Source organism: Canis lupus, chromosome 12 (genome assembly GCF_003254725.2).
Source record: "Canis lupus dingo isolate Sandy chromosome 12, ASM325472v2, whole genome shotgun sequence".
Taxonomy (NCBI): domain Eukaryota; kingdom Metazoa; phylum Chordata; class Mammalia; order Carnivora; family Canidae; genus Canis; species Canis lupus.
The window spans coordinates 15,316,579-15,332,544 of record NC_064254.1 but is presented as its reverse complement, the minus strand read 5'-3'; the positions used below and the strand labels follow the sequence as shown (position 1 = coordinate 15,332,544).

General features: G+C 38.7%; 1 protein-coding gene across 10 annotated transcripts in view; it reads left to right on the top strand.

Moving 5' to 3' along the window:
* ADGRF1 (adhesion G protein-coupled receptor F1) overlaps positions 1-15,966 on the top strand; it is a 91,776-nt gene that overhangs the window by 39,561 nt on the left and 36,249 nt on the right. For 7 of the 10 annotated variants that reach the window (XR_007401155.1, XR_007401156.1, XR_007401154.1 and 4 more), the window contains 4 exons: positions 12-96; positions 11,830-11,908; positions 13,774-13,866; positions 15,190-15,247. Coding sequence is in view for 2 of the 10 variants with exons in the window: in XM_049092138.1 (XP_048948095.1) it covers positions 11,879-11,908; positions 13,774-13,866; positions 15,190-15,247 (181 nt within the window). In the remaining 8 variants the exon portion in view is untranslated. The remainder of the gene's footprint in view (positions 1-11; positions 97-11,829; positions 11,909-13,773; positions 13,867-15,189; positions 15,248-15,966) is intronic. The other 3 variants (XR_007401158.1, XR_007401157.1, XR_007401153.1) reach the window with 2 other exon arrangements.

Below are 15,966 nucleotides of genomic sequence, written 5' to 3'. Positions count from 1 at the left end.
TTATTTTTCAGGTGTGCCTGGGAAGTAGATGGACTGGAATAAAGAAGGCGCCACCATGGATACTTGTTAAAAATATCAGTTTCATGACTTCCCCTGGTCAGTAATACATTAACTTGAGCCATCTCTTAAAATAAAAAGATGCTTGAGCAGATTAAGTGTATTTTCACTTTAAGATGAATTCATAATAAGCTTTGCCTGAACCAGCATAAATCTGGAAAGTACTTCCCAACTTAGTTCCTTCCTTGAACTAGGAAAAATCCAAAAATTCATCCATATTATCATTCTCCTGCTCCTTTCCCTTAATAAATATAAAGCCATACACTGTATTTTCTGACTGACAGGCCTTGAAAATCAGCAATTTTTCTTTTTCTTTTCTTTCTTCTTGTTTAAAAAACATTTTATTTATTTATTCATGAGAGACACAGAGAAAAATGCAGACATTGGCAGAGGGAGAAGCAGGCTCCCTGCAAAGAGCCTGATGAGGAACTCGATCCCAGTACCCCAGGATCATGACCTGAGCCAAAGGCAGACACTCAACCACTGAACCACCCAGGTGCCCCTCTTTTTTTTTTAAATTTTAATTTATTTATGATAGACAGAGAGAGAGAGAGAGAGGCAGAGACATAGGCAGAGGGAGAAGCAGGCTCCATGCACCGGGAGCCCGACGTGGGATTCCATCCCGGGTCTCTAGGATCACGCCCTGGGCCAAAGGCAGGCGCTAAACTGCTGCGCCACCCAGGGATCCCCCCTCTTTTTTTTTTTTAAATTGGTCTTTTTTTTAAATATTTTTTTTAAATTTTTATTTATTTATTTATGATAGTCACAGAGAGAGAGAGAGAGAGGCAGAGACATAGGCAGAGGGAGAAGCAGGCTCCATGCACCGGGAGCCCGATGTGGGCTTCGATCCTGGGTCTCCAGGATCGCGCCCTGGGCCAAAGGCAAGCGCCAAACCGCTGCGCCACCCAGGGATCCCCCCCCTCTTTTTTTTTAAGATAAATTTATTTATGTAAACCTGATATACTAGATGATGGGAAATTACTGAAGAAAGTATAGAAAGAAGGTCAGAATGCAGAGGTGTGGAGAAATGATGTCTGTGGCTTTTCCTAATCCTGATAGTAATACACATAGGTGAAAAATTACAGATAGAAAAACAATAATAAAAATAGATAAACATATGTTCTATAATTTATTTGAAGATTAATACAGCCTTTTATGTTCTTTTTTTCTGTAATAGAGCCACTGCTAATTATCCAACCATAACCAAAATTCAAAACAGTCTCACAAAAACGGCCACAAGCATACTACTTTATTCAACTATTAGCAATTATTGTAACTTTGAGCACATTATTTAGCTTTTCATGCTCTGGTTACTTAATTTGCAGAATGGTAGGGACCAGCGTCAAGATTTAAAATAAGATTTAAATTAAGATTTAAAATAAATGTAGGCATGTTGAGGCTTCTCAGGTTGACTTGCAAATCCTTCTATTTTGTGCACGGCCACAAATTGATGGAAACTGTTGCTGACATGCCTCATAGGTATGCATGTCCTACTTCTCTAAAAAGAGAGTAAATTTCTTTAATTGTTTTTTCAAGTAGGGATAGGGTTCCCATTACAGGATTTATCTCTTGTTGTGCTGAAGATACTTTGCATCCATATGCACTTTGATGTCATTCATTCCACAATTAAAGGAATGCAAATATTCTCCTAGAAAAAAATAAATGAACTCGTTCATTTAAACTGGGGTGTAAGTGACTGATGTTAGCACTTTGATTCAGAGCCAGGGCAAGCTGGAAGCAGCAAGAGGGTCCTGGGTATTAAAAGGTGTCACCAGTGGTAGGGATGTTATGAAGGTGAAGAATGCAGAAGGTGGAGAAGTAGTATTCCTGGGGCAGTGTCACTGAATTCTCAGTTTTGCTTACAAAACCATGTTCCACCCAATCCAAACATGTATTTGCAACGTTAACAATATTCTACCTTGTTCTCTCTCTAAGTTCTTAGGCAGGAAATACCCATAGTTACAGAAAAGGGGAAACACAGTTCCCAAACACATCGAGGAGTTTGAGTTGTGTGTAGGCAAGGAAGTGATCACAGGATGTCAGGGTCTCCACAGTTCAAGAGGGAATAGATACCCAGTCTTCATAGCTGTGAAAATAATCTAGAAATTTGGAGGGATGGTGCAAAAGGTCTACATGGCCTGGCATATATCCTCTCACATGCCCAGCTGGTTCCAGCCTTGAGGAAATCCACAACTGTAGGAACAAACCCTTGGAGAATGGAGGCCTTCCTACCATACCCCTCCTCTGAAAGCCACTGAAAATCTCAGAGGCTCCTGTTCAATGGCAGGTGGAAACCTGGAATTCTAAGATGTCGAGAATGAAAATCCGTAAGAATTAATAAGTGTGAAAGTGCCCTGGTATTTCAGAGAGTTGTCATAAATTCCCTGCAGGCAGTCAGTTGAATAAATAATATGTAAAGAGGAGAACAGCAGTGAGGCATGTAGCCCTCAAACTGTGCAAACGGTAGTTAAATCTTGTTGATGGGGGGTTATTGGGCCCCCCTCTGGGTCCTCAGTGCAAATGTCCATTTTTAATTTCTGAGGTCCACAGACTTTGGAAACTCTAGATTTTCATTTTGTTTTAAATAAAGTGTTTTAATATAAAGTCTAAGAGAATTTCCTTATTTGCTTTTTTATTGTAAGATAACATAAAAAAACTGATTGTAAAAGTTCCTTTATTGTTTAGGGATAAGCAGGCATTTACTATAAATTTGTGGTATTAGGTAGCTTGTCACAATGGAACAGATTCACACCTGCGAAGTTTTGGGTAAAGAGACTTTGTATAAGCAGATTATATTTTCCATGAAAACCCTGCACACTTGTGTTTGTAGTTTAGCACAATTTTGCTTGAAGACTTCCCTATGCTTAATCCCTTAGAAAATTAGGCTAATTGTTTCTCATAAGAAACTTAATGATATATTTCTTGGGCATATAACACTCTACCATGTTATTGACCAAAATACTAATTAACCACTAAGCAGTGGAAGAAAAGACACAGCAGTAAAATTTGCAAATATTTAAGTCAGAATTTTATTATATGACGAAGGTGGCCTTTAAAACTGATAAAGAATTACTGAGCTATCTTGCTAAAGAATGGTTTGGTCAAGATATGTAGTTGGGATAACTGTTCATTTGGAGGAAAATGAAAGTAAACACTGGTTTCATACCAAAATCTAAAGTAACTCCAAAAGGATTAAAAGTTTAAATGTAAAATTAAAATTAAAGAAGGTTTAGAAGAAAATATATAAGAATATTTTTACAGTCATTTTATTAAAAAAAATTTTAAAAAGATTTTACTTATTTATTCATGAAAGACACACACACACACAGAGGCCGAGACACAGGCAGAGGGAGCCCAACATGGGACTCGATCCTGGGTCCCCATGATCATACACTGGGCCCAAGGCAGATGTTCAACTGGGGAACCACCCAGGTGTCTGTATAAAAATATTTTTTTTATAAAAAAATTTTTTATGCATGACTCCTAGTTTAAAATACATACTGGAAAAAGAATGACAGATGTGATTTCATGAACACTTTGAGCTCTTGTGCAGAACATGAAAAGTTAAAAAACCAAAGACAAATGAACAAATATTTGTAACAGAAGTGACAAAGAGCTAATATTCATGTTATACAAAAGTTCCAAAGAAGCAGTTCTTAAGAAAAAGTAAACAACCCAACAGAAAAACTTTGAACAATGACTTAAAAAGTCAAGCCAGAAAAACAAACAAAACAAATGGCTAATAAACATCTGACAAAAATAAGGCTTAGTCTTAATGATAAAAAACCAAAGACATGGAAGATAAAACAATTAGACAAAAATTTTGCCTATCAATTTGGCAAACATTTTAAAAAAGATGCTGGGAACATGGTGATGAAATTAGCATTCCTACACCTCGCTGGGGTGTGTAGATGGGGACAAATGGAGAGGGCATTTGGTTACTTTGATTGAAGTTCAAAATGCATAGACCTTTTGAAGCAGCACTTGAACCTGGAAAAAAATCTCAGTTTGTCCAGAATTAAGGATGCACAAGACAAAGCTTGATAGAAGGAATGTTTGAGGGCAGATTGTAGGAGTCCAGATGACGAATCTGCCACAATAGTGTGTGTACTTTTTATCTGAATCTAGTATGGGGCCTGGGAGGTTTTTGAGTATGGACTAACATAATATTTATAGGATAGGTGGAATGCCAGGAAACTGGTTCTATTTCTAGAAGAATCATTTGGGGAATGTTTTTGGAACTTGCTTTTACTCATTAGGAGATTATTATGAAAATACGGTTAATAGGCATAGGGAAACAAAGAAAGAATGTTTTTAGTATACTTGAAATAGTTAAGATTTATCAGTTTAAGCTCTGAATGAAAGTTGGATATTCATTTTACATTTCTTTACAAAGGTATCCAAGAAGAGCTTGTAGCATCTTTAATCTGATCATTCACATAAGAAGATGCCACAAAGCCTGTTTTCTGGTTCTTTCCAATGGGCCTACTAAAGTGTGTTTTCATCCTTGGACACTGATGACACTCACATTGCTAGGAGGATAGCTTTGAAAAGTATATTCTTCTTTTTTCTGAACAAAGCAAGCTTATTTGTAAGAAACTCAGATGGAGATCAAATTAACAATCAGGACCTTATTAAAATCATATCCCAAACAATAACATGCATTGGCTCAGAGTCCAAGAGAAATATTAAATTCTTTGGGGAGAGAAATTTAGAGAAAAGGTTGATAAATTATTTTTATTTAGAATATAGGCCTATCCTTCTCATTTTCTGCAAGTATGTAATGAAAATAATCCCCACTTTACTTGTAAGATTGCCAAAATAACCAAATCTATACATACAAAAGCATTTAGTAAATGACAAAGAATTATACTTATTTCTTATTATGTAACCATCACCTCCCTTAAGTGCTGTTCAAGTACTTTTTCAATGGAACAATCTAAGAGGAAGTTTAAATTCCATGGGTTTTACCCGCTAAGTAAGCAGAGTATTGTGAGGAAGATGGGAAATAAATCTGACCTGGGGATTCCAGGAAGGCTGGGTCCCTATCGCTGAGCTGAAGGCTTGGCTGGAAGAAACAGCTTGGCACCTTCTCTGGAATGCCATTAATCGTCCTCTAAGGGCTTGGTGCTAATATTGGCTCTACTGACCCATGAATGACAGGAGAAAATCTTTAGTTACAAGGGGTTGGAAGAGAGCCAACTCCCGAGGCTGGCCATCAGGCTCTTGCAACGGGATTGAGCTGGACTTGTCTGTGGGAAATGTACTCTACTAGGACATCGGAAGAAGTATTGGGTGATGAGCTAAGAACAACAGATCATCCTGTGTCTTTGTTGAGATACAAAGTACAGACAGAAAAGCTTTAAAAAGTCCAGATCTTTGTTAGTGGGGAGCACGCAGCCATGCTAGGCTGACAGCACCAGCAATATGAGAAATGCTCTGTAGCCAAAGTTCCCACGAGTGGGAGAGGACACCCACACTTGTAAAAAATAGATTTCTTGATTTTGGGGTCTAAAAGGATCCCACAAGGAGGTAGGGTCATGAACTGGGCTCTGAAGGGAGATCCATTCAAGGAAACGGTGCAGGATTTAAACAAGAAACAAAGAGACCCCAGCCACCCAGCAGTTGTTTTCAAAAGTAGGGCTGGATCACTGCTTTTGGAGTTTCCCAAAACTACGGGAGCTAGAGTGTATGAATGCCTTGCCCAGCTATGCTGTGAACCGCTGGTGTCTGGTACAGTGCCCAGAAAATTGGAGGCTCTCAATATCCAGTGGTTGAACAAATTAGAGTTTAGCAGATGGGTAAAGCATCCTGGGGAAGGAATGACTGAGCTAAGTCGTTCCTTTTGTCTCTCTCAGCTTTATAATTCTAGAATTCTCAAAAATCACACCTTTGTTCTCAACCCAAGGACTTCATTCTTAGTAGGTTCCCAGCCTATCTCAACACATATTCCAGAATTTTAATAACCGGTTGGAGGAGAAAACAAGTATAAAGCCCAGTAAAAAATTTTAATCTTTCCCCACTTAGCTTGATGATTGACAGACACTATAGGAGAGAATAATTAAATAAATAATGTCCAAAGAGAAACTGACAAATGGGCATATAACAATAGACTTTGAATGTGAATGGCTCTGGGCTCATACTCCCCTATTGCTTATTTTATAGAGGAAGAAACAGTTCCAGCATGTTCTGTTTTTTTTTTTCTTTAGCTTCCACAGGTTCTGACAGATCAGAGACAAACCTGGGGTTAGATTCTGTTCATCTAGCTCTTTTCCATTATGTTTATACAACAGAAGCATACTAAAAATATGCTAAAATGTAAAATATGTGCTTAAAATTGTACTGTGCACACATATCTATGCAGATGCTCACTGAGATTTTAAATAACTTTAAATTGTAGTGCTTCCAGAAGAAATTTGTCTAGCTCAAGATTCACCAAACTTCTCAACACTTTTCCAGATGTGAATTGGTTGTCTTCTTTGTCCCTACCTACCTTTTTTACCTGACTTCTACTATAACTGCCTACTTAAAGGAGTACAAAGAAACCCATCTCAAAGGCAAAAGGCCTAAGGCTTCCTCCACAAAGACATATCACAATGAAAATGTTACCAAAAAGCTATAAAATGAAAGATGAAATAAAACCAAGGTTTTACAGGTCTTCTGCCTATAAAACAATCAGTTCTATTTGAGTTATGATGTCCTTCAGATGTTAGCTGGAGATCTGCTGTTTCAATTAGTGTGTGCATGCACGTGTGTGTGTGTGTGTGTGTGTGTGTGTGTGGTATGCACGTGTGCCCATGTGAATCCAGGACAGAGAAGAGGGGGACATCTCTACTGGGAATTCTTCTATTTATAGAGGAAGAAACAATCCCATAAATATTGGTGCCAGGAGAGCAACCCAAGTGTTCAACAGTGCCTAAGATTAGAATATTGCTAAAAACGCTGGGAAGTGTAGGTATGAGCAGTTCCAACTCAGCACCACTGTTGATAAGGTGACAAGTGTTGACATAAATAAATAATATTTGGGACCCATAAAGACATAACTGGAAGAATGGAGAGACAATGGACAACATTCTCCAGAGGCGTAGTAGTGAAACCTAATGATTGTTCTCTGCAGATTGAAGGACAAGGATTATCAGGAATGAATTCACTTGAATGAATTCAAGGAAGTGAGGGAGGTTCTACCATGGTCAAGCCTTCCCACTGCAGCTGGTGCCAACACAGCTGTGGGTCAGGCATCAGCAGTCCCCAGCTGCTGCCCAGCGAGTGATGTAAACACACGTACTTTGATGTCAACAACAGCTCCTTGTCTGTGGCAGGAGTACACAGATTCTGAGAATTTTTTAATAATCAGGACTTTGTGGACACCTGGGTGGCTCAGTGGTTGAGCATCTGCCTTTGACTCAGGACATGATCCCAGGGTCCTGGGATCTAGTCCCTCATTGGGTTCCCCTTGAGGAGTCTGCTTCTCCTTCTGTAATGTCTCTGGCTCTTTCTCTGTGTCCTTCATGAATAAATAAATACAATCTTAAAAAAAAATAATCAGGACCCTTTCAGCTTGGAAAGGAAGTGCTGAAAATACCATGGGGGTCACATTTAGTAAAAGCAAAGTTAAGTGGGATTTCAGATTACCCAAGACACACAGACAGACACACACACACAGACACAGTATTTCTGACACGCACACTGTCGAGGACTCTCTTTTGAGTCAGATAATTCAGTTACTGTAAAAAAATATTTTTTATCATTTTGAGGCTGGGATCCATCCTTCTCTTTACATAGTGGTGGCCGTTGACTTGGGAGCACCTTTTACTTGGTAAGTTAATCTGACTCACAATTGAAGTCAAATTCTGACACAATTCAACAAGTAACTATAAACACAGGTGATGAAATTAAAATATTAGTAATGCTAATATTAATTGCTGACCATAATTGAGGCTTACCACCTGCCAAGCACTGTTTGATGTACTTTACATGCAATAATGCATTCAAATCTCCTAAGAATCTCTGAATTAATACGATTTCCTCCACATGATAGATCAGTAAACTGAGGTATGAAAGCCTCAGTTTGACATTTATCAAGTCAAAGCTGGTACCCAAGCCCTGGGCAATCTAGCCACAGTGCTTGGGTCCTGTGCACCTTGAAATTCTATTTTCCCACCTTTGACTAGCTGTCAAATAGAGGATGCCCGGTTAAATTTGAATTTCAGAAAAACAACTGAAATTCTGATGTTGTTCTGATCATCAGAATAATTCTGGATGATCAATAGTGTATCAAATATTGTGTGTCTCATACTGAACACTAAAAATATTAGTCATTATTTATTTGAAATTCAGTCTTCCAACCTTATCCCAGAAGTATACACCAAGGAAGCACAGAAAACCCTTTGGTTAGTTTGAGCTATGGTCTCAAACCCCAAAGTAGAACTCAAATCACAGGCTTGGCTTCAGTGCTGCACTCCTGTTCCCTATCCCAGAACCAGGCTAGAATAACAACTCTTAAACCTGCATAGAGGTCAGCATCCTTTGGTTGATTTAATTATGCACATGGCTGGGTTTGGCCTAGGATTGAGTAGGGTTTAAGGGGGATAAGGGCATCTATGTTTTCTAATGAGCTTCCAAATATTTTCTTTTCTTCCTCTGTTCTTCCTTCCCTACCCTCTCCTCCTCCTTCCTTTTAATAGTCCAGCTATTCATGATTGGCCTACAGAGCAGGAATCACTGGTCTGAAACTCTGACTGTAAGTGACAATTTACCATTTCTAGCAAGTCCAAGGAGACAGCCCAGAATACACCCTCCACATGGGAGGAAGAGGGGATAAAGAGGCCAAGAGTATGAGAGAATTTCCTCATAATGCCCACGCTGTCATTAGGGACTTTTAGAGTTGGGTTTGCAGGCTCAAGCTTGGGCAATATGATGGAGAAAAAAGATATTTCAGAGAGAAATGATTGAGAGAAAGAGCTACATAAGAGCCAGGCCTCCCATTTGGAAGCAGGCTCTGGCACAAGGAGAGGATAGATTATACCCACATGCACAGTGACTATTGCCCTCTTTGAAAGCTTCAGCACTACAGACTATGGTGCAAAAAGTGCTCAATGTCAGGAACTGACATTAAAAAGTTTTCCCTGGAAGTAGAGAAAAAGTGAGAATGGGGTTGGAAAGAGCACAAGCTTCCTCTACGATGTGGCTGTACTCGAAGAAGGTGTTGGTAAATCAATTTAGTAGGATGTGACAGTTTACCAAAAAAATAAAACCAGAAAAAAAACCACAACCCAATAAAATAAAAACAAATAGTTATATCTCAAAGCTATAGTGGTAAAAACAGTATGGTACTGGCACAAAAATAGATACATAGATCAATGGAACAGAACAGAAAACCCAGAAATGAACCCACAACCATATGGTTAATTAATCTTTGACAAAGCAGGAAAGAATATTCAATGGGAAAAAGTCTCTTCAACAAATGGTGTTGGGAAAAGTGTAAAACATGCAAAGCGATGAAAGTGGACCACTTTCTTACACCATACATGAAAATAAATCCAAAATGGATTCAAACCCTAATTGTGAGACAGGAAACCATAAAAATCCTAGAGAAGAATACGTGTAGTAACCTCTTTGACGATACCCACGGCAACTTCTTTCTAGATATGTCTCTTCAGTAAGGGAAATAAAAGCAAAAATGAACTATTGGGACTTCATCAAAATAAAAAAGTTCTGCACAGTGAAGGAAACAATCAACAAAACTCAAAGGCAACTTATGGAATGGAAGAAGTTATTTGCAAATGATATATTTGATAAAGGGTTGGTATCCAAAAAATATAAAGAACTTACAAAACTCAACACCCCCAAAATGAAGAATCCAATTAAAAAATAAAAGAGTCGAATAGACATTTTTCCAAATAAAACATACGGATAGGGGTTGCCTGGGTGGCTCAGTGGTTGAGCACCTGTTTTTGGCTCAGGTTGTAATCCGGGAGTCCTGGGATCAGGTCCTGAGTCAGGCTCCCTGCAGGGAGCCTACCTCTGTCTCTACCTCTCTCTCTGTCTCTCATGAATAAATAAATAAAATCTAAAAAAAAAAAAAAGAAAAAGATGTACAGACATACAAGAAAAAAGAATAAATAAATAAAATCTGAAAAAAAGAAAAAGACATGGCCAAAAGATGGCCAACACACACACATGAGAAAATATCCAACATCACATACCATCAGAGAAAAATGAATCAAAACTATAATATCACCTCACACCTGTTAGAATGTGTGAGGTGTGTTCCTCTGTTTTCCTGCTAAAATCAACAACACAGGAAATAACAGATGTTGATGAGGATGTGGAGAAAGGGAATTTTCTTACACTGTTGGTGGGAATGCAAACTGGTGCAGCCACTGTGGAAAACAGTACGAGGTTCCTCAAAAAGGTAAAGCTACAGCTACCCTGGGACTCCTGGGTGACTCAGTCATGTAAACATCCAACTCTTGGTTTCAGCTCAGGTCATGTTCTCAGGGTTGTGAGATCAAGCCCTTCAAAAGGCTTTGCACTCAGTGCAGAGTCTGCTTGAGATTCTCTTCCCCTCTCTCTACCCCTCCACCTGTTCATTCTCTCTCTCTCAAACAAAATAAATAAATAAAATCTTAAAAAAAAAATAACCTACAATCCAGAAATTACAGTACTAGGTGTTTATCCAAAGAATACGAAACTACTAATTCAAAGGGATACATACGTCCCAGTGTTTATACCAACATTATGTACAATAGCCAAGTTATGGAACCAGCCCTAGTGTCCATTGACTGATGAATGGATAAGGAAGATGTGATATATATATATATATATATATATAATATATATATATATATATATACAACAGAATATTACTCAGCCATATAAAAGAATGAAATCTTGCCATTTGCAAGGCATAGATGGAGATAAAAAGAATTATGTTAAACTGAAATAAGTCAGTCAGGGAAAGACAAATACCACAAATACCCTATGATTTCCCTCTTATGTGGAATTTAAAAAATAAAACAAATGAGCAGAGGGGAAAAAGAGAGAGACAAACCAAGAAACAGACTCTTTACTATAGAGAAGAAACTGATGGTTACCAGAGGGGATGTGGGGGGGATGAGGGAAATAGTTGACGGGGATTAAGGAGGGCACTTGCTGTGATGAGCACAGGGTGTTGCATACAAGTGCTGAATCACTATATTGTACACCTGAAACTAATATTAACTAAGTGGAATTTCAATAAAAAGTTAATAAAAAATGGAAATATCCAAGGGCACATCTCAGAAATAATTAAGCTCTGTTTCATAGAATTGTTCTGTTATTTAACTATTCCGTTATTTAGATGTACACACTCATACATTTTATTATATGTGTATGTATATATGCACATTATAAAATATATATCTTTTTTATGGGTCCTTATCAGAATGTTTGAAAAACACTGCTCTATGGATAAATGTCCAGCCCAGAGCTGGCCAGAGGAAATAGGACCCAGAGGAGATGAGTTTTGAAAAGCAAGATCTAGAAGAACAATCTGGAGCACAGGCTTCTGCTCAAAGCTAAATCAGTAGATTTTGAAGGAGTTTTGGCAAGTGGGAATGTAGGGACAGGAGAGGACCAGGAGGGGAAAAGGTAAACACACAAGTTGTATATGTTTCCTTGCTTATTTTTCATGCTTCCTTAGAAAGCCCTGGAAAGGGTCTCTGCTGACATGTAGGTCATGGCTGTAGTAATTTTTATCTTGTCTCTAGCACCTTTTTTCTTTTTTTGTAGATCCTAGAGCAAAGTGTGAGGCAGCGCTGTCAGCCATGGCAGGGTTTGTATGAGGGTTAAAGTGCATCTGGGAAACAAGGTAAGGGGTGGAAGGAAGGGCCCAACTCTGTGTTTTCTGTGCAGCTAACCAAGGACACTTATTCTAGTGGTGGGTTACTGAGTTTGGGAATTAGAGTTTTTCATCTTTTCCCATGTGGAATAATGTTGAGAGGCCAGAGGGAAGTATACCTTCATTTCTATCAATATATTCAATACAACTTTTCAGAAATTGTGGTAAAAAAAAAACCCACATAACATAAAATGTACTGCCTTAACCATTTTTAAGTGTGCAGTTTCAATAATGTAAAGTATATTCACATTGTTGTACATCAGTTCTCTGGAACTTTCTGTTCTAGCAAAACTGAAACTTTTTATTATTATTATTGTTATTACTAAATAACAAGTGTCTGTTTTCCCTTCTCCAAGCCCTTGGTGACCATCATTCTATTTTCTATTTCTGTGAGCTTGACTTCTTTAGATACTTCATAGAAGTGGAATCATACAAGATCTTTTCCCCATTGGCTTCTTTTTAAAAAATATAATGCCCTTGAGGTTTATCCATGTCTTATCATGTGACAGGATTTCCTTCTATTTTAAGGCTGAATACTATTTCGTGCCTAATATAACTTTTGGCAATAATGGGAGTGTTCTGGGGCAACTGGGTGGCTCAGTCAGTTGAGTGTCTGGCTCTTGATTTCGGCCCAGGTCATGATCTCAGGGTTGTGGGATTGAGCCCCAAGTCTGAATTCCCACTCAGCTTGAGATTACCTCTCCTCTCTTCCTTTCTCTGTGCCTTCCCCCTGTGCACTCTTTCTCTCTTTCTAAGTAATAAATAAATCTTCAAAAAAATAATCAAAGTGTTCTGCATCTACACTGCCTAACATTGGTAGCCACTAGCTACATGTGGTTGTTGAGCACTTGAAATGTGGCTAGTGTGACAGAGAAATTGAAATTTTCATTTCATTCTATTGTAATTAAAACTAAAATTTAGATTTCCACATAGCTCCAGTGGCTACCATATTGGACAGAACAGTTCTAACTTACCATGATTTTGTTGTTGTTGTTGTTGACATGAAAATCCTGGGTACACATGGCTAATGTGACCATGACTTTGTGTTGATTTTTGTGACCATGACTATGTGTTGATTTTTGTCTAAATTATTCTGACATAAGCATAAAGTCAAGGATAATTTGTTGATAATTACATCAACTATAAGGAAATAAATTTTTTTGATTTGTTCATTATTATTTCTATGCTTACATACTCTGATTCTGTCCTTATATTCATGGTTCTAAGGATCTTCAGTTATTTATTTATTTATATGTTTGTTTGTTTTTAAAAGATGTTATTTATTTATTCATGAAAGACACACACAGAGGCAGAGACACAAGCAGAGGGAGAAGAGCCTGTTTTGAGACTCAATCTCAGAACCGCAGGATGATGACCTGAGCCAAAGTCTCAACCACTGAGCCACCTAGGTGCCCCAGACCTTCGGTTATTTTAATGTTTGTTTTTATGGAGATGAAAAGGAAACCATGAAAAATAAAAAAAACTGGATGTTAAATGCATTTGTTTGCAAAGTTAAGCGAGGCATGATTTTAAAATAGCCTATGTTTGGTCAAATTTCATCACTGAGAGGAGAGCTCTCGAGCAATTTTCTAGGCAGTTTGTAAAGATAGAAGCTTACTACTCCTGCTACCAGAGTGGAAATAATGGCATCTCAGGCTACACATGTGAGGTGGAAAAATAATCAACCACTCAGGGATTCTGACCCGCTCGTGTCTCCACCGCTGTGTGCATTTTAAAATTCTGGCTTGAATGACTTGTTTTTGTGCCTCAGCCTTGCATGATATATCCATTGTCTAGCCACAGACTGTGACTCTGGTTGTTTACGTTGAATCCAGGATAAGGAGGGAGGCCAACTGAAGATGCAAGTCCGCGTGCTCTGGCTCATCTCTTTCTTCACACTCATTGAGGGTTGGGAAGGCTTCCCGGGGGTGAGTTGGCATATGCCCTATTTTCCCTCTCTACCACCTCTCTTCTCTCCCTCTGCCCTTTGAAAACCCATCATTCTCTTGGCAACTGGAACTGCATAATTTAATAGACTTGGAATGAAAAATCTTGGGTTCTTGTCTCCACGTTACCAACATTAGCTGCATAGCCTTAGACAGTTTTATCTCTTGGAATTTAGATGAGCTAACTGCAAAATAAGGAACTCAGACTAAACCATTTTGGAGATCATGTTTAGCTCAGCACATTCCTTCTTATGATTTCTTTGACTGAGGAAAGGCGTAAAGATTGGCATAGGCAATCATTGGACTCTCACCCCCAACTACACTCACTCTCTCAATGCTTTCATCTAGGATCATGGTTTTAGTATTCTTTACACCCTGATGACTCCCAAATATACATCTGCATCTCGACCTTCTCCCCTGAACTCTACAGCTATATGTCTGTCTACTACCTACGTGGGTGTCTCCAGCTGGGTGTCCAATAGACCCCTTAACTTAATATGTCCAAAATTAAATTCCTGATTTTTTTTCTCACCAAACCTGCTTCTCCTTTCCCATCTCAACAAGTGGCATCATTGTCTCTCCAGATGCTTGGGCAAAAAAACTTATTTTCACGTTTGACTCTTCCCATAATCCATATTTAAACCATTGGCTCCTGTTTTGTTTTGTTTTGCTTTATCTTTGAAATACACCCAGAATTCAAACATTTCTCACTACCTCTGTGGCTTCCACCTTGATCCACACCTTTAGTATCTCTTGCCTGTGTTATTTCAATAACTCCTGAGACGCTCTCATTGCTTCTCTGCCTGTCTGTTCCCAACATGGCTGCAGGATTAAGCCTTCTAAAAAGTAAAGTAGAGCACTCTCACCTCTTTTGAGAACTCTCCAGTGGGTTCCCATCCCACTCAAGTAAAAATTAAGCTGTTGCCCTATAAAGATCCAACAGCTCACCTCCTTGGAGTTACTTTCTGAGTTCAAGTGCTACCATCTCCCCTTCCCCACTCCATTGTGCTACTCTGGCCTCCTCACTCTCTCCTCACATGCCAGACATATTCTTACCCCAAGGCCATTGCATGTGCAGTTCCCTTTGCCAGGAAAGTTCTTTCTCCAGGGATCCTTACTCCACTACCTCCTTCAGGTTTGTGCTCAAAAGTTGTCTCAGAGAAGCCTTCTCTGGCCACCTCTCCACTATCTCTGACTTGGATTTTAGATCCATAATTTCAATTCATCTGGGAGATCCAATAAGGCCTTATGAAGTACAATCATTACAAAGCTCTGCCTTAATAATTCTCATTTTCTTTTAAACAGAGAACTGAAGGCATCAAAACAAAAAGAGGACTCATTTTGAATAAGAAAAAGCATCCAGGTGAGCTGAGCCTACCTTAGGGAGTGTGGTGCAGTAGACAAGGAACTAGGGTTCCTACCTCAGTAGGTCTTCTGACTGACTGGAGGTCTTTGACATACAATTAAACACCTCAAATCTGGAAAACCAGAATAATAGCCATCCTTACTGGACAAATGCAACACATTTGTGAGAATTAAATAATACATAAAGGCGCAGTAACCTGCATCATATTGGGCAAGTAGCTGTTTCATATTCTTCCTTTCCTTCCTTATCTCAGTCCTAACAATGTAATTAGTGGGCCCAACCCTCAGCCTAGGAATAGGTTGCATTCTGAAATTTAATCTGTTGTTCTGATGTTCCAGACATTGAATATATTTCTTGGTGGAAACCATGGTGCACACAGATGGTTGTTATGTTCCTGGGTCAGTCCACAAAAGCTTTGGTCCAGGGAAGTGATCTGTCATAAAAAGTATGCAAATAGTGTCATTGTACTAACCACTCTGCAAGGCTACACTTCTTCAGAGAATGAAATAAAAATTCAACTTGGAATGCTATGAAAACATTTTCTCTGACGGTGAAAAGACAATATTTAGTGAGGTGTTACTAGGTGCCAGACGCTATGTTAAGTGCATCAGATGAATTAAATCCTTACACTGGCCCTCTGATTTAGGCGGAATGGTCATCTTTATTTTATAGACAATAAAATTAAGATACAGAGCTAGGGGGAGGAGGAATGATTC